The following is a 27,988-nucleotide window of genomic DNA, read 5'->3' on the forward strand; positions in this document are numbered from 1 at the left end:
TGTGTCTTTCGACTAATAATTTCTTTATTCTGGAAAAGCAAATGAAAGTCATATTCATATAAACACTGACTGACATTACAAAGTACAGGGAAAGGAGAAGACAAACCCGCTACAAATCCTGCTAATACTGTCTCACTCAACAAGATCAGCTGCTGCTTTGTCTCTTATTCGATCACTTATAGAATCAACCACAAATAAAATCTTCTCTGGAAGATTCACTGCTCCTCTGAGATGGCAGGGAAAAGGAACCGGAAGTTGGGATAGGAGGTTTTATTCTTTTGGCAGATCCTCTCAGTCATTATAGATATTGCTGCACTGTTAATAAAAAATATATGCTTCTCTGTAAAGCATTAAAAAAAAAAAATTCCAAGGATGAGATGGCTAAGGTCTCAGCTCAAGTATCTGCAAATACACGTGAACGGTGTCCATGCCCTGACCCTCCGTGTTATTTCTTCGTTGTTTTCCGGATAAGTGCCATTCTCTGAAAGGAGACAGAAATAATCAGTTACAGGGGTCAGTGTCAGGCTTTCTAGAACATCCATGTGAAGCCAACATGCAGGTCTATCTCTAGGCTGCAGCTTGGGCACCTGTGCCCGTAGGGCAGCTCAAAAGGCTTCCCACCCACCGGGGCACGGTATGCCGGGCCCCAAGTCGGACACGGACCCAAAATGTAGACTGCTGTAGGCTAGCAGACTGGCAAAACTGTTGAGAGTAGGAAAAGGTGAGAGCTCTCGCTCTGCTGAGTCAGGAGCCAGCCAACGAAGCAGATATTTCGTGGGTTTTCCCTGCCCTGCCCTCCATCCTCTCCAATGGTGGAGAAAGTAAGAGTCTCACTGTCCCCCATGCTGGCACTCCCAGGGAGCTGACACTTCACATCTGTGGGGAAACTGGGGACTAACAATCGCAAGGGAAGCGGATCACGGGTGTCAATTTTTACTCTGAGCCACTGGCTGAACTATTAACTTGTTCTGCTCCTTTTTGACCAAGAAACAGTCCAATATTATGGTACTTGTTGGCCACATAAATGGGACAGAAATGCAGTCAGAAGCGCAGCACAGGGCGTCCTGGAAGTCAGGCTCGTGTGGCTTCTCAGCAGGGCCCAGCTCTGAAGCTCGTCTCGCTGTGCTCTCTGAGGCTATGGAAAGCTAACTTTTCTTTTCTTTCTTCTTCTTTTTTTTTTTTTATATTTATTTTATTTCAAAGTCAGATACACTGAGAGGAGAAGAGACAGAGAGGAAGTGGAGCTGCCGGGATTAGAACCAGCAGCCATATGGGATCAAGGCGAGGACCTTAGCCTCTAGGCCACGCTGCCGAGCCCCAGGAAAACTAACTTTTCAAATTAGAGTAGTCAATTCAGACAGAAAAGGAAGCAGCCATTGCAAGGCAGGCCATCACTGCTGCTGAACTAACTGGTGACAGGGACAACAGTGGAAATAGTGTTCACATACTGGCCCAAAGGGGTTAACTGGGACAAGGGTCAGAATGCACAGCACAGCAGCAGCTCGGGAACTCCTCACACTGTGGTTCTGCTTCTTCATCCTCCTTTACAGGTGTTTATCAGCAACAATGAAGGAAGATTTCCTTTAGGAGGTGTAGGAGGTAGGAGTGCCATCCATCTGTAAGTCAGTCCAGAACCAATGGCCTTAAATGACACCATCAAAGTTGAGAGGGACCCACATGGGAACAGCATAGCAGTGAGGAAATAACCTGCTCGCCCAAGGCCGGCTGCTCCCTGTTGCCCTCAGAGAGTGAAGCTAACCGTGTGGGGGAAGTGAGGTCCCCTGGGGGTGGCTGCAGGCAGCTCCATGAGACACAGCACACAAGATCAGCCTCTCTGTCCCCAGCTCAGTGGCTTTTTACCTGCTTGTGGGCTTCTGTGGTGCAGGCTTTCTTGTAGGGTCGGATTTCCTCGGAGCCAAACCCTGGGATCCACATGTTCCACTGGCGTTCTGCAATGAAGGAGGGCACAGTCAAGCACAGTGGGAGCCCAGGGCAAGCTTGGGCCCCAGAGGACACCTATACCAACACCGGCCCGACACACAGCGTCTGTGAAATGTAACTGGGGACGTCGGAGGTGGGCCTGCCATGATTCCAAGGACATGATTTGAGTCTCTGGCAAAGAACACAAATTAGTCAAAGCTCTAAATGCTGAAAATAAAAAAGCTGCCAAGTAGCTCATGTGTCCACAGAAAACAAAGTCATTTCTTTCTTCAGTTGTCTTACTCCAACACTCAGAGCAGGACTAGCAAGAGAAACGCGGTTCCACCATTTTGGTATTTGGGAGCCATGACCCAGCTGTGCTGTTTGTTTTCCAGTGAGACTGGACGGTGTCGGTCTCAGTGTCTTCATCTTTAATGATTCGAACTGCTTTGGTTGTGGGAATTACAACAGTACCCACCACGTCACAGGGTGTGGGGGCATTTACGACACAATACATGTCCAGCGTGTAGTCTGGGGATCTGAATACAGACCCTGGGCTGTCCACACCACAGCTCTCCAAGGCCTTGTGCTACTGGATATTGTCACCCCGTGACACTGTCACTACAAGTTCTCACAAGACAGGGACTTCATTTATTCATCTTGTTCATAGCTGGCACAGCTATATGGCCTAACCTACAAATAAAGGTGCACAACACTTTGGGCATGCCCTGTTTTTAACTTTTTTTTAAAAAAAGATTTATTTATTTATTTATTTAATTGGAAATGCAGATCAGCTTTATGGAGAAAAGGAAAGACAGAGAGAAAGGTCTTCTATCTGTTGATTTACTCCTCAAATGGCTACAATGGCCAGAACTGAGGTAATCCGAAGACAGGAGCTTCTTCCGGGTCTCCCACATGGGTGCAGGGTCCCAAGGCTTTGGGCCGTCCTCAACTGCTTTCCCAGGCCCATCAGCAGGGAGCTGGATGGCAAGTGGAGCAGCTGGGATTGGAGAGAGAGAGGGAAGGTCTCCCATCTACTAGTTCATACCCCAAATAACCAGATCTAGGAAGACAGATCAGATTTATGGAGAGAAAGATCTTCTATCTGATGGTTTATTCCTCCAAATGGCTGCAATGGCTGATCTGAAGCTGGAATCCAGGAGCTTTTCTCAGGTTTCCTACATGGGCACAGGTCCCAAGGAGTTGGGCCATCCTTTGCCTGGTGTGGTAGCCTAGTGGCTAAAGTCCTTGTCATATGTGCGCTGGGTTCCCTTATGGGTGCTGGTTCTAATCCCAGCAGCCACACTTCCCATCCAGCTCCCTGCTTGTGGCCTGGGAGAGCAGTCGAGGACGGCCCAAAGTCTTAGGACCCTGCACCTGTGTGGGAGACCAGGAAGAGCTCCTGCCTCCTGGCTTCGGATTGGCGCAGTACCAGCTGTAGCGCTCACTTGAGAAGTAAATCATCAGACAGAAGATCTTCCTTTCTGTCTCTCCTCCTCTCTGTATATCTGACTTTGCAATTAAAATAAAAAAAAAATCTTTTTTTAGAAATATTCTATAACATAAATGATGTACTCACTCAATATTTAGTATGTAATTAAACACACTAACAAGTGTTAACAACAAAATCACTAATACTGTATCTTGATTTAAGTAACTGCCTGCAACAAAATTTTACCAAACAAATCTTGTTTTCCTTAGTTGAGGAGTGCTAACAAGAGGAACAGAGTAGTCCGCATGTAATTCCTTTAGAGTAGTGATTTATTCCGTCATCATCATGTGTAACTTTGAAAAATAGGGCATGGGCCTGGCATGATGGCTCACTGGTGGAATCCTCACCTTACAGACACTGGGATCCTAGATGGGTGCCAGTAAGTCTTGCCTTTCAAAATAAAAATAAATTAAAAGAAAGAAAGAAACGAAAGTTATTTGGTTCTGAGTCAGAAGCCCACAGCTGCAGGAGTCTAGTCCGGTCCAGACATCGGGCATCCACAGTGGCAGCCTCACTGACAGGCCCATCTTGTGAGAGGCCAATAGGCTACAACAGGCTGAGGTGGTTGGACACCCTTCTGCATCCTTCCCTAACTGCCCACGCTCTGAGCCCATGCTCCTCCCGCCAGGCTCTGAGAATGGTCAGCTTCCACCACACTGGCACCAATTGTTCCACTTATCCAGACTTCTAAGCATTCTAGTCTCTGTGATAATCATTTCCTACCCTCAATGAATAACAGACATTCCAATTTCCTTTTCAAAATTAAAAGTAATAATAGTAATATAATAATAATAATAGTAATATAATCCACTGTGGTATTTTCTTTGTGTCTCTCAAGCTTTTACTGAAGTGAATGCACTTGAGTTCTTGCTGAAAACAGCCCCATCCACGGACAGTCCTCAGCAGCCGCGATCCACTCCTGCAGCGTAGCTGCTCCACACTGATCATCTTCTACTACAACTGCATCTGAGGTTTTTAAATTCTGTAAATCAACAGCTCTACCCTAGGCCATCTGCTTGAAATCTCATTTTTTTAAAAAAACATGTATTTGTTCATTTGAAAGGTAGAATTAACATAGAGAGAGAGAGAGAGAGAGAGAGAGAGAGAGAGAGAGAGAGAGAGAGAAAGAAACAGAGAGATCCTCCATCCTCTGATTCACTCCCTATTTCACTTCCAAAAGGGTTGCAATGCTCAGAGCTGGGCCGCTCCGGAGCCAGGAGCTTCTTGGGGTCTCCCCTGTGAATGCAAGGTCCCAAATCCTTGGGCCATCTTCTGCTGTTTTTTTCAGGCATTAGCAGAGAGCTGGATCAGAAGTAGAGCAGCCTGACTCAAAGTGGTGCCACTATGGGATGCTGGGTGCCACAGGTGGCAGCTTTACCCACTACATTGCAGCACAAGCTCCTGCTCAGATATTTCTGATGCACAGCTCCAATTCTGCATATATGTCTCCAGGGTTTCATACCTAGTGAGATAGGACACTTGGCAAACACAGGTGTTTTAGATTATTTGACTCATACTGTACAAACAATTTTTCCCTTAGCCTCTTCTTCGCTTCGCTCATCAGTATCAGATCCAAAGAGGTTAAAGTCATTATCATCTTTACTATCTGTAGCTCCAATTCCTGTAGTGCCTTCCCCACCAGCAGAACCATATTTGTCCACACCATTTTTTTTCTTTTACTCCTGGGAGGCTGTTCTCTTCCTTCTCATTAGACTTGATGTGATTATACAAATGGTAGGAAATGACCCAAGTTGGCAGGTGGTGGGTTGGACATTACTTCAAACTGTGCCATGTTTGTGGTGGCACACCACCACAGCTCTTACAGAGTATAAAAACCACACACTTAACCTCTAGAGATGACCAAACAACTGTATGGTGGTTCTTAACAATTGTGGGGTTTGGAGTGTGGTACAATGGATTAAGCCTTTGCCAGAGACACCAGCATCCCCAAAGGGTGCTGATTCAAGTCCTAGATGCTTCATTTTCAATCCAGCTCCCTACTAATATGCCTGGGAAAGCAGCAGAGTATGGCCCAAATATTTGGGCCCCTGCCATCCACATGAGAAACTTGGAGTTGCTGGCTCTTGGCTTCAACTTGGTCCAGCCCTCATCATTGTGTCCACTTGGGGAAAATAACAACTGTGAGGGAACCCTGAGGAATGGTTTTCTTTGAAAAGCAGAGACACACACTAAGGCGGTTGCACTTAGGCTCTCATTTTGTTTCAACCATTTTCAAATACAATCTGCAATTCTGCCGTCACCTTGCAAGGAAGATACAACGAAGCTCTTGGCTTTGGTCTACCTAGCTCCAGCTGCTGTAGCCATTTAGGGAATGAACTATTAGATGGGAATTCTCTCTGTCTCTTCTCCTCTCTCTGTAACTCTGCATTTCAAGACAGCAAACCTTAAAAAAATAATAGGAAGATGATACAGTGGGAAAGTGGCAGAATCTATTCATTTATTTGTTTGAAAGACAGAATAACAGAGAGAAAGAGAGAGACCAATATTATATTTCCCGGTTCACTTCCCTAAGTGGCTGCAACAAACAGGTCTGGACTAAGCCGAAGCCAAGACCTAGTAACTCCATGTGAGTCTCTCACATGGGCAGCAGGGACCCAAGTACAGTGCCATGTTTTTGCTGCCTTCCCAGACACATCAGCAGGGAGCCGGATTGGAAGCAGAGCAGCTAGGACTCAAACTGGCACTCAGATATGGGATGCTGGTTTCGCAAGCCAGGGCCTAACTTGCTGCATCCCAATGCTGCTCTGGCGTCTGGCATTAAGTTCAATGCCTGATCTCACTTTCCACACCAGGATGGGATTCCTTGTCTCTCTTCAGCACCTCTACTGCATGAATTCCAGGGCCAGGCTCTCATCTTGGCCTGGCAGTCCTTCTGATTACACGTCTTCTGGCAGGCCCACAGGTGAAGTTGTCCGAGTAAGACCACATACCTAGATGAAGTTGGACATCTTTCACTTCCAGGGTACTGGACTTGCGATGTCGAGCAAGCTGGCAGGCTGCTGTCACCACACTTTCAATAAAATCATCAGCAATCTGCAGCAGCATCTGGGAAGGCAAGTGCAGAGAGTAACCATGACATTGCAGGCAGGCTTCTGCTGCTGGGACAACTGTTTTCTGCCTGAATCACGTATTTAGTCAGTGTTGTTAAAAAAAATATATCATTTATTTGTTTGAGAGGCAGACTTACAGAGGGAGAAAGGGAGAAACAGAAGGACTTTCTATCTCCTGGTTTATTCCCCAAACAGCTGTAACAGCCAGGGTGGGCCAGGAATTCCATTTGTATGGCCTACGTGGGTGGCAGAGGCCCAAACACCAGGGCCATCTTGCACTGCTTTCCCAGGTGTGTTAGCAGGGAGCCAGATTGGAAGCGGAGCAACTAGGAGTTAAAACAGCCGTCATGTAGGATGCTGGCATGGCACGCAGAACCTCAACCTGCTGCTAAGCCATGATGTTGGCTACAGGCTTTCTTTTTGAAAAACATTATTTATTTATTTGAAAGAGAGTGAGAGACAGACAGAAGCATTCCATCTGCTGGCTCACTCCCAGGATGTCCACAGTGGCAGAGGCTGAGCAGGGTCAGCTGTAACCTAGAAGCCCAGAACTCAACCTGGGTCTTTCACACTGTGGTAGTTCTTTTTTTTTTTACTTCAAAGGGAGATTTACAGAGAGAGAGAGAGAGAGAGAGAGAGAGAGATATCTTCCATCTGCTGGTTCCATTCCCTTAATGTCTAAAATGGTTGGAGCTGAGCTGATTTGAAGCCAGGAGCCAGGAGACTTCCCTAGATCTCCCACATGGGTACAGGGTCCCAGTGACTTGGACCATCCTCCACTGCCTTTCCAGGCCACAAGCAGGGAGCCGAGTGGGAAACGGAGCAGCTGGGATTTGAACCAAGACTGTATGGGATGCTGGTGCTTGTAAGTGGAAGATTAATCTGTTGAGCCACCACATTAGCCCCAAGTGGTAGTTCTCTAGTCACAGCCTGTTTCAGCACCAGGGTGGCATTAGCTGGAATTAAAAGCTGAGTGCAGACACTAAGATATGTGATGAAGGCATGCTGTGGACACCCTAATCGCTGAGCCAAACACTCACCCTTTAACCAGATGCTACTAGCAGGTCTGGCACGAGTGTCTTTGCAAAGGTGGACCTGAGGAATCAGATGAAGAGGAGACATTTTCGAAGTTGAGTCTGTCAACCTTCTGAGGACCTACTTTCTCTTCTTTCCAGTCAGCAAGAATCAACTAACCCAACTGCTTCTCCCTTATCTTTTCTTTGGAATTCAGTGGGAAAATGAGTTAAGGCACTTTTATTTCCATGATCTCAGTCCTTAAAGGAGTCCTACAGAGTAAACAGGACTGAGTTTCATCCTTGTATGGAAGCAGATGCTTAGGCTGAGGGAGAGCTCACGGCCACGCCACTTGCTGTGAGCTGGGGCGCCAGGGCTCAACCTCCAGAGCTCTGAGGCCGAGTTCCTCCTTCACTCAGAATGGCTCCTGGACCAGTGTGAAAGATCAGAATTCTGAAGATAAAACGGGAAATTCCGAGGCCTGGCACGATAGCATAGTGGCTAAAGTCCTCATCTTGAATGCACCAGTCCTAATCCCGGCAGCTCCACTTCCCATCCAGCTCCCTGCTTGTGGCCTGGAAAAGCAGTTGAGAATGGCCCAAACCCTTGGGTCCCTGCACCCGTGTGGGAGACCCAGAAGACGCTCTTGGCTCCTGGCTTCGGATTGGCGCAGCTCTGGCTGTTGCGGCCACCTGGGGAGTGAACTATCGGATGGAAGATCTTTCTCTCTGTCTCTCTTCCTCTCTGTATATCTGCCTTTCCAATTAAAAAAACAAAAACAAAACAAAACAAAACAAACACTAGAAATTCTGATTAGTCAATACTTGCCCCACAGATTCTTCTGTTGATCAACAAAGCAAATAAAATTATAACTACAGGTCTAGACATCCCTTGTTCTGATGGACCTTTTGCAAATTGTTTTATCTATTGTATTAGTTGAGAGGCAAAGAGAAACTTGGAGAGCTCTTCTTCACTGGTTCACCCCCCAGATGCCTACAATAGGCCTGGCTGGATCTCAATTCAGGTCTCCCACGGGAGTGCAGGCACCCAAGTAGTTGAGCCATCATTTTTGCATTCCAAGATATGCATTACCAGAATTTGGAGTTGGAAGCTTGAGACTCAAACTCAGAACTCCCCATGCGATGCAGGTGTTCCAGCTGGCATCTTAACCACTAGGCCACCCGCCTCTGCTGGCACTTTTAGCCATATGACCCAAATGGACAACTTCTAAACAAAAGACTTGCAAAAGAAAAAAAAAAAGATGTGGAAATCTACAAAGAAAACAAGAACAGGAAAGAAAACTATTATTTTTACATGTTTATTTTATTTGGGACCTGTACCATGGTATGGCAGGTTAAACCCCTCTGTAATGCCAGCATCTCATATGAGTGCCAGTTTGAGATCCAGCTACTCTGCTTCTAATCCTGCTTTCTGTTACTGCACCTGAGGAAGCATCAGGAGAACGGGTCAAGTACTTGGGTCACAGCCATCCCCGCGGGAGGCCTAGATGGGGTTCTAGGTTTCTGGCTTTACCCTGGCTCAGCTCCAGTGGAAGGAGTGGATCAGCAGATGACAGAGTTATTTCTGTGTACCTCTGCCCTTCAAGTAAACAAACTGGGGACATGGGCATTGGTTGAACCCCGAGTACCAGGTGAGAAAACTATTAACAGATGATATACTCTAATAAACTTCCTTCAAAAAATATTTATTTGAAAGGCAGAGTTACAAAGAGAAAAAGAGAGAGAGAGAAATAGATAGATTTTTCATCTATTGGTTTACATTCCAAATGGCCATTCCAAATGACCCAGTCAGGGCTGGCTGAGTATAGGGACTCAAGGACTTGGCCTATCATCTCTTCTTTCCCAGGCACATTAGCAGGGAGCTAGATCAGAAGTGGAACTGCCAGGGCCAGAACAGGCACCCATCTGGGATGCCGGAGTTGCAGGTGGTGGCTTAACCCATTGTGCCACGATACTGGCTACTCCAACAAATTCCTTCAAAAAAAAAAAAAAAGGAAGATTCAATGCCCAAGTGGTTGCAATGGTCAGATTTGAATCTATGTGAAGCCACGGGCCAGCAGCTCACACGGGCTCCTAAGGGGCCCAAGGCTTTGGCTCATCCTCTAATGCTTTTCCAAGCCAAAGCAGGGAGCTGGATGAGAAGTGGAGCAGCTGGGACATGAACTGGTGCCCATATGGGATCTCAGCATATGCAAGGCAAGGATTTAGCTGCTGAGCCACCATCATGGGCACATCCCTTTCGATAAACTTCTAAAATAAATTTTGGCTAAAGAGACAACAGATATGGGGGAGTAGGAACTCACTTGACAGGCAGAAGGTACAACACAACTGCCCATAGAAGAGACACCAAAGAAAACTGAACTGGTTTCCCTCAAATTCTCCAAATGATCTGGGATCTAGAGGTATCATTTAGCATAGAGCACTAGGCTGAGGCACAAAGACAGGACTGTAATACATGTACAGATTAGGACTAGCTCCCTAGCCCCACATTCCACAAGCAGGTGCTTTTCTCTGCAGACACAATACTCCATCCACGAAAGTTGATTCCTCTTTAAAACAGAGAGAGTGAGGTGGTTGCAGCAGTGCAGCCAGTTAAGCTCGGGATCCCATGTTGATCCCTACCTACTCTGCTTCAGATCCAGGTCCCAGCTTATGCATCCTGGAAAGAAGATGATGCTTCTAGGGTTTGGGCATCTGCAATCCACATGAAAAACACAGAGTTCTGGGCCATGGGATTTAGGGTTACAAGCACTTAGGCAGTAAACAAGCAGATAAAAACACACACTCTCTGTGTCACTCTCTTTTCAAGGAGATAAAAACAAATACATAATCATTAAAATAAATCAAAATAGGGCTCAGTGAAATAGCTCAGTGGCTAAATATTTGCCTTTTATGTGCCAAGATTCCATACGGGTTCCACTTCAAGTAGCAATTGCTCCACTTGCCATCCAGCTCCCTGCCTGTGGCTTGGGAAAGCAGCAGAGAATGGTCCAATGCCTTGGGAAAATCAGATTTACAGAGAGAAGGAAAGACAGGGAAAAATATTCCATCTACTGGTTTACTCCCCAACTGCTTTCCAAGGTCACAAGCAGGGAGTTAGAATCAGAAGTGGAGCAGCCAGGACTTGAACTGGTGCCCACATGGGATCCTGGCACATGTAAGAGGAGGACTTCGCCACTAGGCTATCGTGCTGGGCCCAAAATAAAATAAATCTCGACCAAAAAAAAAAAAAAAAAAAAAAGAAAGAAAGACAAGCTGGGGGAGGGGGAAGCAGCTCTGGATTAGAATACACTAGAGAGCAGTAGGAAGGGAATAACAGCTCCTTCTCACCCTGTTTCCAGAACGTTAGAGATTCTGGATAAGAGGAGACTGAGGAAGACACAGACACTGACACACTTTGGCAGTTCTTCCACAGGAGGGCTGACTGGTGGCTGAAGCAAGGCCAGTGGGCTGGGGAGCCTAGCTCATCAAAGGCAATTATGTCAATCTTTTCCCCATTTTGTACTGAATGACGTCATGCAAAGTGGAGATATTTACACCGCAGAAATCAACAAACGCTACAAATCAAGGCCATTTATTCGTGAGCGGTTGTTAAATAGCTCTCCATCAGTTAATTCGTTTTGCTTCCACTCAAATTTTATTGGCTTATTCTTTACAACAGGCCCAGAACCAACACATTGGAAGAAAGTATCCAAAACAAACAAACAAACAAAAACAGAAGCAGGGGATATAGACAATGCAAGAAAATGTCAAAAAATGTAATGAATGTCTTCAGAGCAGAAATAGAAGATATCAAACCATAAAATAACAAAATGGTTTGAAAAAAAAGATGAAAGGTTTTATACCTTCTCCCCTGAAAAGACTGAAAGACCTAGAAGGTAACGGAAAACTTGCACACAAGGGGCTGGTGCTGACAGAGCAGGTAAAACCATAACGAGTAGCGCCCGCATCCTGTATGAGTGCCAGCTGGTATTATAGCTGCTCCACTTCTGATCCATCCTCTGCTAACCCTCCTGGAAAAGCAGAGAGAAAGGTCCAAGTCCTTGGTCCCTTTCATCCTCGTAGGAAACCTGGAAGCGCTGCTGGCTTCAGACCAGCCCAGCTCTAGCTATTGAGGCTACTGGAGAAGTGAAACAGCAGATGGAAGATCTCTTTCTCTCACTTCCATCCCCCATCTCTCTAACTCTGCCTTTTAAATAAGTAAATAAATAAATAAATAAATAAATAAATAAATAAATCAATCTCAAAAACAAAACAAAACAATACAACTTGCAAATGTATTAAACAGAGAGGGACCTGATGCCGTAGCCTAGTAGCTAAAGTCCTTGACTTGAATGTGCTGGGATCCCATTTGGGCGCTGGTTCTAATTGTGGCAGCTCCACTTCCCATCTAACTCCCTGCTTGTGGCCTGGGAAAGCAGTCAAGGACGGCCCAATGGCACCCAGCACCCACATGGGAGACTCGGAAGAGGCTCCTGGCTCCCCATTTTTGGACTGGCGCAGCTCTGGCCACTGCGGCCACTTGGAGAGTGAATCAGCAGACGGAAGATCTTCCTTTCTGTTTCTCCTCCTCTCTGTATATCTGACTTTCCAATGAAAATAAGATAAATCTTTAAAAAATAATAATCCCATGAGGCCTGGTGCAGTAACGTAGTGGCTAAATCCTTTCATTGCATATGCCGGGATCCCATATGAGTGCTGGTTCTAATCCTGGCTGCTCCACTTCTGATCCAGCTCCCTGCTTACGGCTTGAGAAAGCAGCAGAAGATGGACCAAGTACTTGGATCCCTGAACCCTGTGGGAGACCCAGATGAAGCTCCTGGCTTTGGCTAGGCCCAAGCTTGGTCATTGTAGACATTTGGGGAGTGAAGTATCCAATAGAAATGTTCTCTTGCATCTGGTATGATAGCCTAGTGGCTAAAGTCCTCACCTTGAAACTGCCAGGATCTTATATGAGTGCCAGTTCGTGTCCCAGTTGCTCCATATCCCATCCAGCTCCCTGCTTATGGCCTGGGATAGCAGCAGAGGATGGTCCAAAGTCTTGAGATCCAGCACCCACATGGGAGACTTGGAAGAAGTTCCTGGCTCCTGGCTTCAGACAGGCTCCGGCCATTGCGGCCACTTGGGGAGTAAACCAGCAAACAGAAGATCTTCCTCTCTGTCTCTCCTTCTTTCTGTAAATCTGCCTTTCCAATAAAATAAATCTTAAAAAAAAAAACCCAAAAACCAAAAAACAAAAAAACATGTTCTAACTCTGCCAAACAATCTAAAAAAAAGTATCAATAGTAAACTTCAAGAAAATACATCGTAAAGAAGAAAACTTTCATGATCATTGACATTCATTAGCCTAGTAGCATACAAAATTTATATAATCAGAATGCTATAAATACTGACTTTAGGTTATTAAAAAATTTGTAACAAAACCAGTGAAAGGAATGTTGAATGGCATATCTATGAGTATCATAACAAATAATCTTTTAACATTACAGGAAACAATGTGTTGTAAAAGTAATGAACTAAGGAATATTTGTTTTGAGGGGGTTTTTGGCACTGTGGATAATATGCCATTTGGGATGCCAACTGCTCATCTTAGACTGTTTAGAAATTCTGGTTTTGCTTCCAGCGCCTGCATGCTGGGAGGCCTGAATGAGTTCCCAGCTCCGGGTTTCAGCCTGACCCCAGTCCTGGCTGCTGCAGGTATTTGGAAAGTGAACCAGAGAAATGACATCTAGTCTACCTCTCTGCCTTGCAAAAAGAAAAAGAAAACAATCAGGAATTTCTAGGAATAAAACACTAGGCAGTCTCCTGAGTCTGGATTGTGTGTGGGTGGGATTTTCGCAATAGCCCTGTGCATAAAGAATGACAGCCCTGTTAGCATAAGAGGAAAGGGAATTCTCAAAAGGTTTAAATGACTTGTCCATGGCTAAACAGCTGGTAGCTGGCAGAGTGAGGACTGGAATTCAGGTTTGCCTGTCTCTACCATCTATGCTCTTAAACACTATGCTAGATCAGCTCTTACGTTCAATCTCTGGAGCACCCAAGCCAACTTTACCTCTTCCACATCTTCATCCAACTGCTCATTAGGATCCACTTCTCTTACTAAGTCTTGTAATTTCTTCTTCGTCAATACCTAAAGTTAATCGAGAGAAAATTGTTCAGCCATATATTAAGGAAACAAAATATGTCATTAATCATATAATGAAGAGAGGTTATTAACCTGATGGGCCTAGTTTCTACTTTCCAATGAGCTCTCAGTCTGGCTGACCTGATGGTAGTCAAAAGTCCACATTTCAAGATTGAAGTGCATCAGGGAGACAGAAAGAGAAGTTTGGAACAGAGGCCAGCATTCAAATGTCAGGCAGATTAATCGTGGTCTTTTTTTCCATTTATTGATTTGTAATTTTCCAACCATCTCCGATTCTACTGTGCCTTTGCTGCCTGTAGACATTTCCTTTCTCTCTCTTCTTGGGTGCTCAGTTCTCAGGGCCTCATTTCTGATGTCCCCATCAGGCACCTGGGTAAAAGCACCGCTGCCTGCCAGGGCGCTTCTGTCTCGTGGTGTGCACTCTTGTAACACTGTGGACATTTATATATTTGTCTGTTTGACTTAACAGGCTAAACACTCCCTGAGGACGGGGTCCACATGTTCACCTCTGTATAACTAAATATGGGTATTTAAGTCTGCCCAGTTACCATTTTCAAAAAGAAAGCGGCGGGTTATATTTACACACCATTTAAAAACGATCAAAAGATATGCACTAAAATGCTAAAACACTAAAAATTTCACAATTAGTACTCCCTTTCTTATCCCACCTTAAGTCACACAACATTTTTTATTAATCTTGCTCTTCTGTTAAAGATCTACAGATTGTCTAGTGCTTAAAAGTACGCAGGGAAACATCCTAGTGTAAGCACTCTATGTCCTTCTATAGCCCTGCCTATATACAGCTTTATCTTTGACTTTTTCCCAATAGATTCCATATTCAACCCACACTGGGTCTCCTGACTATTTGCTCAAGCTTCCCCATTCAGCTTTGCTAATCCTTCCACCCTCTCCCTTGATATGGGCCCTCACCCATCCTATTTACCGTATAAGACACACATCAAGGGACTGTATTTCTTTCTTAAGGCTATGTAGAATAGAATCAGGATTTTGGGTAGAAAGACATGGACAGTTTTTCAAGTCACTGGATGAAATTAATACAGGCAACAGCTGATAAGCTAGAAAACCACATGACTGAAGGCAAGGCTACATTTATTGCAGAAACATGAAATCCAATTAGTTTATTTAACAGCTATGTATCTAATATATATACATATTAAAAACACCTGAAATGTGTATTAGCATATGTGTGTATGGATACATGTTTTTATGCATGTGGATAACCACATATAACACAAAGTAAAATCAAATGAACACTGTATAGGATAACCAAATGGAACGTTCCAGTCTCAGAGGTGGGAACAGGCCTTTTTCAGTGGAGAGGAAGAGGCAGTATGTAGGACGGACATCTCTCAAAGCATCACTGGTTCAGTAATGGTAAGAGGTGCCCACAGAGAGCAAAACGCAAGAGGGCAATACCTGATTGTTCTCAGGGCTGAGACGACCTCCTGACCCAGGGGTGCCTGGAATCTTTACCACTGTGGTGCTATTGGCCATGGAGCCCTGTGGAGGGGTGCTGGCTGGCTCCGGTTTTATGGAGGAGAAATTGGAGAGGTTGATTAGGGCTGAGGGGCCAAACTGGTTCATAATCTGCCGAGCTTTGGACTTCAGCTCATAGAGCTTATCGAGGTCTTGTTTCTTTTTGGAGCTATGAGGACCAAGGCCAAGCAACTGGAGAAGGAAAACAGGAGAATTAGCTCTTGAAGCACAGGGGATAAAGGACGAGTTTTGAAAGGAAAATTACATGAGGGCTGATCTTGAGGTGTCTTCAGAATCTCTGGGATACCTGCATATTGAAAATGAAGCAAGAGAAACAGTTTGTTGCTCTCAATTGATAGTTAAAAACCATCTCCTTTTCAAAAACTAAATGAAATAGTCCACAAAATTGAAATAAGGAAGAAAGCAAATAAAATGAGGGATCTTATCCATAAAAACAAATAGGAACAAACACGATACTTCAGAGGACTTTGTAAAAAAAAACAGTAAGTGCCACATGCATTATTCTTTAAGTACTGAATCAATGTTAAATGCAGGTAAGTCACTTCACAATCATATACTTAAAATCCATTCACAGAGTATACAAAATCGGATTAGTTCATTTTGGTGTTTCAAAACTTAAGTCCATGTCAGCTATACACAGTCAATGCAACTTCCAAGAACTGTTAAAAGTACTCTCTTGTTTAATAACAACAGCAACTTCTGGGAGTTAGAAATCTTGCAGTACATGCAGCAGCAACCTTCGCCTGGAGCAGCCAAGCTTCCTATTCTGGGAGCCACAAAGTTGCCCTGTGGACACCAGCTTCAGTGCCACTGGACCACAAGCCCACTCAGCAATGCTCCCCACAGGGTCCTTGGGAGCTTACTTACAGCTATCTGAGTGTCTAGATCTTTAATTACATCAGCCACAGCTGTGAGTCCGGTGAAATGAGAGGCAGCCATTCTCAAAAGCTACCTGTAAATGAACAGCTAGCATCAGGCATCTCCTTTGACACAGAACCACTTCAGGTGCCTGGCCTGGCACGTCTTCACCAACAGGATTCAGGCAAACGGGAATCAAGGAAGCATTATCTTCTTGTCCCTACTGAGTACCAAGAAAGACATCTCCAGCTGACGAACCACTTTAAAAATTAATGAACGATTACGACATATACACGTTATCTTCTTAGAAAATGAATGTTCCATTATTGGAGATAACGTGTTAGGCACATGAGACACTTTATTAGGCAAAATTTTATGATTTGGACCTGCAGGAATGATGTTGACAGCTTTCAGAACACGGCAGTTTAGTAACCTGAAAGTAGATCTCTATCTATTCCATTCTTGTCCCTAATTCGGAGTTCCTTGTGATTCTCACGTGAGAAATCACATGCTACTGGTTTGCTCTTAATAAAGGTAACTATGCACTGGCTAACTGACCTAGAGAAACAAGACTGACTGGCTGGCCAAGAGCCAAATGATGGCAACAGCAGAGCATCAGGGTCATGTTTTTTCCAATTATATGTGGTTCATGTTCCTTCTTCTTTACTCCTTAGTGTTACTCATGGAAAAGACAAGAAAAGATGGAACCATTATTAAAGATTACCAGAGGGGGCCCGGCGGCACGGCCTAGCAGCTAAAGTCCTCGCCTTGAGCACGCCGGGATCCCATATGGGCGCCGGTTCTAATCCCAGCAGCTCCACTTTCCATCTAGCTCCCTGCTTGTGGCCTGGGAAAGCAGTCTAGGACGGCCCAAACCCTTGGGACCCTGCACCTGCATGGGAGACCTGGAGGAAGTTCCTGGCTCCTGGCTTTGGATCGGCAAAGCACCGGCGGTTGCGCTCACTTGGGGAGTGAGTCATCGGACAGAAGATCTTCCTCTCTATCTCTCCTCCTCTCTGTATGTCTGACTTTGTAATGAAAATAAATCTTAAGGGCCCGGCGGCGTGGCCTAGCGGCTAAGGTCCTCGCCTTGAAAGCCCTGGGATCCCATATGGGCGCTGGTTCTGATCCCGGCAGCTCCACTTGCCATCCAGCTCCCTGCCTGTGGCCTGGGAAAGCAGTTGAGGACGGCCCAAATGCATTGGGACCCTGCACCCGCGTGGGAGACCTGGAAGAGGTTCCTGGTTCCCGGCTTCGGATCTGCACAGCACCGGGGAGTTGCGGCTCACTTGGGGAGTGAATCATCGGACGGAAGATCTTCCTCTCTGTCTCTCCTCCTCTCTGTCTATCTGACTTTGTAATAAAAATAAATCTTTAAAAAAAATAATAAATCTTAAAAAAAAAAGTGAAAAAAGAAAACATCACAACAGCCTGGGCCCGGTGTGGTAGCCTAATGGTTAAACTCCTTGCCTTGCATGAGCTGCCAGGATCCCATATGGGTGCCAGTTCATGTCCTGGCTGCTCCACTTCCCTTCCAGCTCCCTGCTTGTGACCTGGGAAAGCAGTTGAGAACGGCCCAAAGTGTTGGGACCCTGCACCCACATGGGAGACCTGGAGGAAGCTCCTGGCTCCTGGCTTCGGATCAACTCGGTACTGGCTATTGTGGCCTCTTGGGGAGTGAAATCAGTAGATGGACGTCTCCTTTCTGTAAATCTGACTTCCCAATAAAAATAAAGCTTTTCCAAAAATTACAGTCTAATCACAATGCCCACTGATGCAATATTCAAATCACCTATTTACTAATCTGTTTACTTTTTTCAAGCTTAACTGTGGATGATGTGCTGACCAACACAATGGAATGAAGTGAGGGAAAATAACTTGAATTCCATTAGGTAATATATCACCTGTGCCTTTGAACTACTCAATTTTCTAACTTTTACTTCCTCAAAATGCCAAAGGGTGGGGACATGCAACTATGTAAGAAGAAACAGTATCTGTGTCTCTGTTTGAAAGAACTGCAGTAGTTAACCACTACCAGCACTTACTATGTAGAAATCATATGCTATGAGATGGACAAAGTCCAGGAAGTCCATGCCTGGAATCATAAATGAAAACAGGTAACATTTCTATTAAAATAAGACTATGTGGCTGGGAGCTAACAACCAAGCTTATCCTCTCTTCTGTCACCCAGCACAACTCAACTATGGCTGAAAGACTAAGGGTGATAAATCTTTTATTTTAATGTTGGGCCTAGTGCAATGGCTCATTTGGCTAATTCTCCCCCTTGAAGTGCCAGTACTGATTCGTATCCCAGCAGCTCCACTTCCCATCCAGTTCCCTGCTTGTGGCCTGGGAAAGCAGAAGAGGACGGCTCAAAGCCTTGGGACTCTGCACCCACGTGGGAGACCCAAAGGAGGCTCCTGGCTTTGAATCAGCTCAGCTCTAGCCATTGCAGCCACTTGGGGGGTGAGCCAGTGGATGGAAGGTCTTTCTGTCTCTCCTCTCTGCAGACCTGCCTTTCCAATTTAAAAAATGATAAATATTTATTTATTTAATCATTTATCTATTTATTTTTATTGCAAAGTCAGATATACAGAGAGGGGGAAAGACAGAGAGGAAGATCTTCTGTCCATTGATTCACTCCCCAAGTGACCTCAATGGCCAGTGCTGCGCCGATCTGAAGCCAGGAGCCAGGAACTTCCTCCAGGTCCCCCACGTGGGTGCAGGGTCCCAAGACTTTGGGCTGTCCTCGACTGTTTTCCTAGGCCACAAGCAGGGAGCTGGATGGGAAGCGGGGCCGCCAGGATAAGAACTAGTGCCCATGTGGGATCCAGGCAAGTTCAAAGCGAGAACTTTGGCCGCTAAGCCACCGTGCCAGGCCCAAAATAATAAATATGTATGAATTGATACAGAGATGAATGATGAAAAGAGGGAAGGAAGAACTGAGAGAGGGAAGAGGGGAAAGAAAGAGCAAATGACACCTTTCACCCACTGGTTTTCTCCCCAAATGCCTGCAAATAGCTGCTGGGAAGGCAAGGCATGTCTCCCATGTGAGTGACAGAAGTGCTGAAAACTTGAGTCATCAGCACTGCTTTAATGTGCCTCTTGGCAGGAAGCTGGGTCAGAAACAAGGAGAGACTGGAGCCTACAGGCCCAGATACTGGATGAGGGCATCCCAAACTGCCTTAATCTCTGTACCAAATGCCCGCCTACGCTTTTTTTTTCCTTCTAAAATGACTATTTGAAACATAGAATTATGGAGAGAGATCCCACATCTACTGATTCACTCCCCAGATGGTTCCAACAGCTAGGCCCATGTATTTGGGTCTTCCTCTACTACTTTCCCAGATACATAAATTAGGAGCTGATTGGAAGTAGGGTAGCCAGGACTCAAACTGGTTCCCATATGGAATTCTGGTGCTGCAGACAGTGGCTGAAATTGCTATACCACACAAAACCCTTGCTTTTTCTTTTAACGATGAGAGGTTCAGCCGCAATCTGAAAGAGAAATATCTTCCACAAACTGGCTCACAGCACAGATGGTCACAACAGCCAGGTCTCAGCCAGGCGAAGCCAGCAACCAGGAACTAGTCTCCCGTAAGGACCCAGGTCAGCACCTGCTGCTTCCTACACACAGGGCCTCCGACAGGGAGCAGGACTGGAATGGAACAGTCGGGACTCAAACCAGCACTCGGATATGGGATGCTGGAGTCACATGGGGTAGCTTAACCTACCTGCACTATGGTGCCAGCTCCTAGGAATTTATGATTTCCTATGAAGTTTTATTTACCTATTTGAAAGGCAGTGCAACTGACAGTAAACAATGGATGAATCTTTTATCCACTAGTGCGTTCTCAAAATAACCACTTACAAGTTGGGCAGGGCAGCTCTGAACTCCAGCTGGGGACCCAGCACAGTATCCTAGCAGCTGAAATTTTGTCTTGCATGCACTGGGATCCCATAAGGGCACCAGTTCATGTCCAGGCTGCTCCACTTCCCATCCAGCTCTCTGCTTGTGGCCTGGGAAAAAGCAGCAGAGGAGAGCCTAAAGCTCTCTCTCTCTCTCTCCTTATCTCTATAAATCTGCCTTTCCAGTAAAAATGAATAAATCTTAAAAAATAATAATTATGCTGGGGCACGTGCTTGGCATAGTTTGGGATGCCCACACTGCATACTGTAGTGCCTGGGATCGAGTTCTCCCTCTGCTTCCTGCTAATGGGCACCCCAGCAGGCAGCTGTCAGTAAACCAAGTACTTTAGTCCTTGACATTTGCCTGGAAATGAGTTCCAGGCTCTTGGCTTTGGCCTGGCGGCTCAGCCTCACTTTTTGAGGACCACTGGTGAAGTGAACTGGCAGGTGGAGCAGCTCTATGACTGTCTGCCTTTTCAATAAATCTAAAAGACAAAAATAATCAGCATACTGAAAGTTTCACAGATTTTATCATTAATCTAGCATATATACCCATGTTGGTGACACCCTATATCCATTCTTTTCTTAAAAAAAGATTTATTTGCAAGGTAGAGTGACAGGGAGACACAGAAAAGAACAGAGAGAGACATTTCAGGGTCAGTGCTGAGGTGTAGCAGGTAAAGCCACAGCCTCTGAGGCCAGCATCCCATATCGGTGTTGGTTCAAGACCTGGCTTTCCACTTCTCATCCTATTCCCAGATCGTAGTCTGGGAAAACAGCAGAAGATGGCCCAAGTCATTGAGCCACCTAGTTTCTAGCTTTAGCCTGGTCAAGCTCTGGTTGTTGCAATCATATGGGGATAAAACTCTGTGTGTGGGCCCGGCGGCGTGGCCTAGTGGCTCAAAGTCCTCACTTTGAACGTCCCAGGATCCCATATGGGCGCCGGTTCTAATCCTGGCAGCTCCACTTCCCATCCAGCTCCCTGCTTGTGGCCTGGGAAGGCAGTTTAGGACAGCCCAAAGCTTTGGGACACTGCACCTGCATGGGAGACCTGGAAGAAGCTCCTGGTTCCCGGCTTCGGATCGGCGTGCACCGGCCCATTGCGGCTCACTTGGGGAGTGAATCATCGGACGGAAGATCTTCCTCTCTGTATATCTGACTTTGTAATAAAAATAAACAAATCTTAAAAAAAAAAAAAAAAACTCTGTGTGTAACTCCGCCTTTCAAATGAATATGACCAATCTTTTTTTTCTTTTGAGAGAAAAAATTTAATGATCACTTCCATCTACTGGCTCACTCTTTAAATGGCTGCAAAACCTAGAGCTGGAGCAGAATAAATCTAGAAGCCAGGAACTCCATCTGAGTCTCCTAAATGGATGCAGGTGCTTAAGCACTGGGGCCATCTTCAACTGCCTTCCAGGCACATTAACAGGGAGCTGGATCAGAAGCAGGACAGCCAAGACTGTAGCTTAACCTATTATAGCACAATACTGGTGATATACTGCCCCAATAACTAGTCTAATGATTATACAGAACAGTGGGTTGAAGGAAAAAAAAAAAAGGAGGAGGGCTGTTGGGGAGAAGCAGGAAGCTAATGAGAGATGATACAGAAGAGCCAAATCAAAAGGGCTGGTATTTGACCAGAGTTTGTACATATATAATTCAGAGAGTCCCTTCTGGCCCTAACAATCAGTCTAGGATTCTAAATTACATTGACACATAAAGAATTCAAAATCTGTCTCTAAAACATCTGTTTCACTGCGCAGACTTTCAGCCCTGCTGATGTACTGCCTCCAAAATGTATCAGGGCTTTCCACAAAAACCCCATCAAGAGCAGTAACATGTCCTACGCTCATATTTGTTCTAATTATTTTTTAGCATATGTGCTTCCCAAGTGAGCACAAGTCCTAATTAATTTTTACAGGGTTTATTTATTAGAAAGGCTGAATTAGAGAGAGAAAGAAGGAGAGGAGAGACATAGATTTTTCCATTTGCTGGTTCACTCCTCAAACGGCCACAACAGCTAGAGCTGAGCCAAGCCAAGCTAGGAGCCTTACTCCAGTTTCTTCTACGGGTGCAGGGAGCCTAGTGCTTGGGCCATCCTCTGCTGCATTCTCAGGTTCTGGAAAGGCAGCTGGATCAGAAGTGGAACAGCCAGGACTCAAAGGGGTGCCCACGTGGGAGCCCAGCAGTATGGACTGCAGCTTTAACCTGTGATTCCACAAGCCTGGTTCTAACTCCAAAAGAATGATTATCTGGTACTTTGAAATAAAGTCCTTGCTTTCAACACCCCGGGATCCCATATGGGCGCCGGTTCTAATCCCAGCAGCCCCGCTTCCCATCCAGCTCCCTGCTTGTGGCCTGGGAAAGCAGTCAAGGACAGCCCAAGGATTTGGGACCCTGCACCCGCGTGGGAGACCTGGAAGAGGTTCCAGGTTCCCAGCATCGGATCGGCGCAGCACCGGCCATTGCGGCTCACTTGGGGAGTGAATCATCGGACGGAAGATCTTCCTCTCTGTCTCTCCTCCTCTCTGTATATCTGACTTTGTAATAAGAAATTTTATTGTAATACGTCAATTAACACCAGAGCCACAAATGAGTAAAAAAGAACATTTTGAATATGTAAATGAGAATGTTTACTCCACAATAAATTATCATTACTTAAATCATCAAGTACTTTAACGGTGACATGGAAATGGCTTCCTTCATAAGATGGTGTTAATACATCTTGATCACCTACATGCACTGTAAGTAATTGTAAATAATATAGGCTAACCACTGATAAAAAAATGTAGCTTCAACTAGGTCAGCCTCATTCTTCTTCTTTTTTTTTTTTTTAAGATTATTTATTTTTAGGGCCCGGCGGCGTGGCCTAGCTGCTAAAATCCTCTCCTTGAACGACCCGGGGTTCCCATATGGGCGCCGGTTCTAATCCCGGCAGCTCCACTTCCCATCCAGCTCCCTGCTTGTGGCCTGGGAAAGCAGGAGAGGACAGCCCAAGGATTTGGGACCCTGCACCCGTGTGGGAGACCCGGAAGAGGTTCCTGGTTCCCGGCTTCGGATCGGAGCAGTGACGGCCGTTGCTGTCACTTGGGGAGTGAATCATCAGACAGAAGATCTTCCTGTCTCTCCTCTCTGTATATCTGACCTTGTGTTAAAAATAAATAAATCTTTTTTAAAAAAAGATTATTTATTTTTAGGCCTGGCACTGTGGCTAGTGGCTGAAGTCCTCGTCGTGAACACACCAGGATCCCATATGGGTGCCAGTTCTAATCCTGGTGGCCTCGCTTCCCACCCAGCTCTCCGCTGTGGCCTGGGAAAGCAGTTGAGGACGGCCCAAAGCCTTGAGACCCTGCACCACGTGGGAGACCCGGATCAGCGCAGCTCCAGCCGTTGCAGCCGCTTGGGGAATGAATCATCAGATGGAAGATCTTCCTCTCTGTCCTCCTTTCTGTATATCTGATTTCCAATAAGAATAAAATAAAGCTTTTAAAAAATTCATTCATTTTTACAAGAAAGTCAGATTTACAGAAAGGAGAGACAGAGATGAAGATCTTTAGACCACTGGTTCACTCCCCAGGCAGCCACAACGGCCGGTGCTGAGCCGATCCAGAGCCAGGAGCCAGGATCTTCTTTCAGGTCTCCCACGTGGGTGCCGGGTCCCAAGGTTTGGGCCGTCCTCCACTACTTTCCCAAGCCAGAAGCAGTGAGCTGGAAGGGAAGTAGGGCAGCCAGGATACAAACTGGTGCCCAAATGGGATCCTCGCACATTCAGGGTGAGGACTTTAGCTACTAGGCTACTGTGTTGGGTCCTAGTCTCGTTTTTCTAATTCTCTAGTTCACATTACTATTCATTGAAAGTTAACCCAATTTGAGCCCCTTGTACTTCAAATTGTTGCTTCTCAGCCTCCTAAATTTAAAATTAAATATATTTCACTTGAGTGCAAGGAAGCACTCTACAAAGATCCTATGCCTTCAGAAATATCCATACTTATGTAAAAACAGACATTTTAGTTCTCCTTGAATATTATTCTACATAAAAACCCTTACCAGTCAGTCTTTGATAATAACAGAAGTTTTAAGAAGGTGTTGGGCCCGGTGCGACAGCATAGTGGTTAAAGTCCTCTCCTTGGACGCACAGGGATCCCATCCGGGCATCGGTTCTAGTCCCTGCTGCTTCATGTGACATCCAGCTCCCTACTTAAGGCCTGGGAAATCAGGGAGGATGATTCACCTGGGACCACGCGGTAGACCCAGCATGAGCGCCTGGCTCACAGCTTTGGAACAACCCAGCCTGGCCATTGCAGCCGTTTGGGGAGTAAACCAGAGAATGGAGGATCCCTCTTTCTCTTTTTCTCTATCTTTCTGTAACTCTGACTTTCCAAGTAAAGAAGAAAAAAATCTTGGGCCCCGCATGATGGCTCAGTTGCTGAATCCTTGCCTTGCATGTGATGGATCCCACATGGATTTTATTTTGTGTCTTGGCTGCTCAGCTTCCCATCTAGCTTCCTGCTTGTGCCCTAGGCGAGCAGTAGAGGATGGCCCAAAGCTGCCCCATGTGGGGGACCTGAAAGAAGCTCCTGGTTCCTGGCTTTGGACTGGCTCAGCTCCAGCTGCTGTGGCCGCTTGAGGAGAGAAAACAGTCGACAGAGGATCTTTGTTTCTCTTTCACTATGAACCTACCTTTCCAATAAAAAGAAATGAATTTTAAGAAAAAAAAAGGAAAAAGCTTTAAAAAGGGGGGGCGAAGAGGAGGCGATGAAAAAGAGAAGGAGGAAAGAAAAAGGAGGTACTGAGGTCAATGTTGTGGCACAGTGGGTTAAATCACCACTTAAAACGCAGAAATCCCATATCAGAGAGCCATTTGGAGGCCTAATCTCTCTGCTTCTGATCCAACTGCCTGCTGACACCTGGGAAGGTGCTCGAAGGCCTTCACCACCCTTACTGAAGTCCAGGATGAAGCTCCTGGCTTTTGGCTGTTGACTGGCTCAGCCTTGGCCACTGCTGCCATACAGGGAGTAAACAATAGGTGAAAGATGAAAGATATCTGTCACTCTGGCTTTCAAGTAAGTTATTAAATGTGGGGGAAAAAAGGAAATAAGAAGAAAGGAAAGGAAAGCACTTTCATTCAATGTTTTTTTTTTTTTTAATTACAGACTTTTTCTTATAGGAAAGGCAGATTTACAGAGAGAAGGAGATAGAGAGAGAAAGATCTTCCATCTGCTGGTTTACTCCTCGAATGGCTACAGCAGCCAGAGCTGAGCCAATCCAAAGCCAGGAGCTTCTTCTCGCTCTTCCATTCCAGTGCAAGGTCCCAAGGACTTCCACTGCTTTCCCAGGCCACAAGAAGGAAGCAGGATCAGAAGCAGGGCAGCCAGGATTCGAAACTGTGCCCATGCGGGACTGGCATTGTAGTCAGAGGATTAGCCAGTTGAGTCATTGTGCAGGTCCCAATAATTTGTGTTTCATAACTATTACCTCGCTTTTGTCGGTGGGCAAATCAAGACAGGAATAATAACGCATTTAGAAAAGTAGAAGAAAGGGCCCAGCGTGGTGGCCTAGCAGCTAAAGTCCTCGCCTTGCACACATCGGGATCCCATATGGGCGCCGGTTCTAATCCCAGCTGCTCCACTTCCCATCCAGCTCCCTGTTTGTGGCTTGAGAAAGCAGCTGAGGATAGCCCAAAACCTTGGGACCCTGCACCCACGTGGGAGACCCAGAAGAGGCTCTGGGCTTCTGGCTTCGGATTGGCACAGCTCCAGCCGTGGCAGCCACCTGGGTAGTGAATCATCGGACAGAAGATCTTTCTCTCTGTCTCTGCTTCTCTCTGTATATCTGACTTTGCAATAAAAAGAAAATAAATTGGGCCCAGCGGTGTGGCCTAGCGGCTAAAGTCCTCGCCTTGAATGCCCCGGGATCCCATATGGGCGCCAGTTCTAATCCCGGCAGCTCCACTTCCCATCCAGCTCCCTGCTTGTGGCCTGGGAAAGCAGTCGAGGACGGCCCAGAGCACTGGGACCCTGCACCTGCGTGGGAGACCTGGAGGAGGTTCCTGGTTCCCGGCTTCAGATCGGCGCAGCACCGGCCGTTGCGGCTCACTTGGGGAGTGAATCATCGGACGGAAGATCTTCCTCTCTGTCTCTCCTCCTCTCTGTATATCTGACTTTGTAATAAAATAAATAAATCTTTAAAAAAAAATAAAAATAAAATAAATTAAAAAAAAAAGAGTATCTCACTTGAAAAAAAAAAAAGACTATCTCACTTGTGGGCCTGTCAAACATAAGTGATATATTAAGCAAAATTGCTCAGGTAATGCGTGGTTAGTGTGAGAAGGCTTCAGTAAAAAACTACTACTGAAAAGGGGATATAAGTGGTCAAGGCTCTAGACCATCCTTATTTTAAAAAGTCATCCTTTGCAATGCAGGGAGTTAACCTGTCCTCTGTAACATTAGCATCCTGTATGAACGCTGGTTCAAGTCCTGACTACTCCAGTTCCAATGTAGCTCCCCACTTGTGTACCTTGGAAAGCAGCCAGTGGCCCAAATGCTTGCGTTCCTGACACACATGTGAGAAGACGGATGGAGTTCCAGGCTCCTGGCTTCTGTCTGTTCCACCCTAAACATTTTGGCCAGTGTGGAATAAAACAGCAGGTGGAAGATTTCTCTATCTTTGCCTTGCAAATAAATAAATCTAAAAAGAACAATAAAAACCCTCCACCCCACAGCCATCTCTAACAAATACTTGTTCTAAAAATGTAGGATACAACAGCTTATTTTTTTAAATAAAGTAACAGGAGACTTAGTTACAAAGTTTCCTTACGGATGGCATTCAGTGTTTCCATGTCAAACACTAGTCTATCAGAATCTCCCTCCTGGGTTTGAGGGCAGGACAAAGATCCCAGGAGCACTTATTCCAGCAATAGCCTGACCTCTCTTATCTGCCACCCACAGGATACTTCATCCACAGGATGCTCTGTGGAATCACCACCTCAGTGTGACTGGAATCCCTCGTGGGACATCAGCTCCCTTAAATGTCAACGAGGTCCTGGACAGGGATGGTCTCTGGGGATGTGTGCTCTGTCGGGGTTATGTGGAATGAGATTCAAAGCTGTTACCAAGTATAATAACTGACTTTCAAGTGTTTCCAACTTGACATCCGATCCGCCAGGAGGAGAAAAATGAAGATGCTGGCCCGTGGGCTTCCTAGGTTAAGTCCCAGCCGCGCCAAGAGCCTGCCAGCAGCCCAGCGGGCAGTGCTCCTGCCCTGGCCATCGGGACAGCCGGGATCGACCGATCGCTGCCCGACCCTCCTCCTGTCCCTTGAAGGCACACCCCTCACACACACACACACCCCGCACCCCGTCTCAGATCCCCCGATCTGAGCAACGCGGAGCCGCACTCAGCCCTGTTGCTTCTCAAACTTGTGGGTGGGGGAAGTCTCCGAGCCCGCATCCCGTTCCCACAGAAAGCCCCCCAAGTCTTCTCCCTCAGGAAGCCTAAGCGTCCGCAGCCCCCGTCGGCGAATCCTGAAGGAGCCCCGTGTCTTCACTGTCCCGGGAACCCGGCTCCTCACTCCTCCGCTTCTACCTCGCCGGAGCCCGTGTCTTCACGCCCCTGCCTCTCCGCTTCGGGTCTCCGAAGTGTGCGAGGGCTCCTTCTCACACGCCTGTCCCTTCTCTGCCCGCTCTCCCTCAGGGGCCGGGGAGCTCACAGCCGTCCCCGTCCGCAGCCCCAGAGCCTCCTCCGAGCGCGATCCCCTCAGCGCCCGTCCCGACCAGCCAGATGCCCTCGCAACCCCGCGTCTTCCTCCACAACCTGCTTCTTCCAACAGTCACCCACTGGGCGTCCGCGTCCTGACTCCCTCCTCCCCGCTCTTCTGCCTCAACTGCCAGGGCCCAGGACTCACAGGCAGCAGCGTTCTAGCTCCCCATGATATGCGGAGACTGCCCCCGTGAAGCGTTCCTCTCAGCAGCCGGTCCGACTGCGCGGCCCTCCCCAAGTCCTTCCGGCACCGCTCCCCGCCTCCAACCCGGAAACGCGCG

General features: G+C 46.4%; 1 protein-coding gene across 4 annotated transcripts; it reads right to left on the minus strand.

Moving 5' to 3' along the window:
- TAF12 (TATA-box binding protein associated factor 12) lies at nt 1-27,988 on the minus strand. 4 transcript variants are annotated; one of them, XM_012929019.2, is made up of 7 exons: nt 27,853-27,976; nt 16,048-16,132; nt 15,100-15,351; nt 13,570-13,647; nt 6,364-6,478; nt 1,861-1,949; nt 1-481 (listed from the first exon to the last, which is right to left on the minus strand). In XM_012929019.2, the coding sequence occupies exons 2-7, from the start codon at nt 16,117-16,119 to the stop codon at nt 446-448; spliced, it is 642 nt and encodes a 213-aa protein (XP_012784473.1). In that variant the 5' UTR covers nt 16,120-16,132; nt 27,853-27,976; the 3' UTR covers nt 1-445. The 4 variants fall into 4 exon arrangements, with proteins under 4 accessions (XP_012784473.1, XP_058533851.1, XP_004592230.1 ...); XM_058677868.1 differs by lacking the exon at nt 16,048-16,132 and adding an exon at nt 16,133-16,261 and having other exon boundaries at nt 27,853-27,965; XM_004592173.3 differs by lacking the exon at nt 16,048-16,132 and having other exon boundaries at nt 27,853-27,988.

Source organism: Ochotona princeps, chromosome 2 (assembly GCF_030435755.1).
Source record: "Ochotona princeps isolate mOchPri1 chromosome 2, mOchPri1.hap1, whole genome shotgun sequence".
Classification (NCBI taxonomy): Eukaryota; Metazoa; Chordata; class Mammalia; order Lagomorpha; family Ochotonidae; genus Ochotona; species Ochotona princeps.

Bases quoted from the DNA above. Each gene is read 5' to 3' on its own strand.
- TAF12 (XM_012929019.2), bottom strand. From the start codon at position 16,119: ATGGCTGCCTCTCATTTCACCGGACTCACAGCTGTGGCTGATGTAATT. The intron at 15,352-16,047 runs GTAAGTAAGCTC...TTCCTTCTCCAG, and splicing joins ATCTAGACACTCAGATAGCT to TTGCTTGGCCTTGGTCCTCA. The intron at 1,950-6,363 runs GTATGTGGTCTT...CCTTCATTGCAG, and splicing joins AGATGTCCAACTTCATCTAG to AACGCCAGTGGAACATGTGG.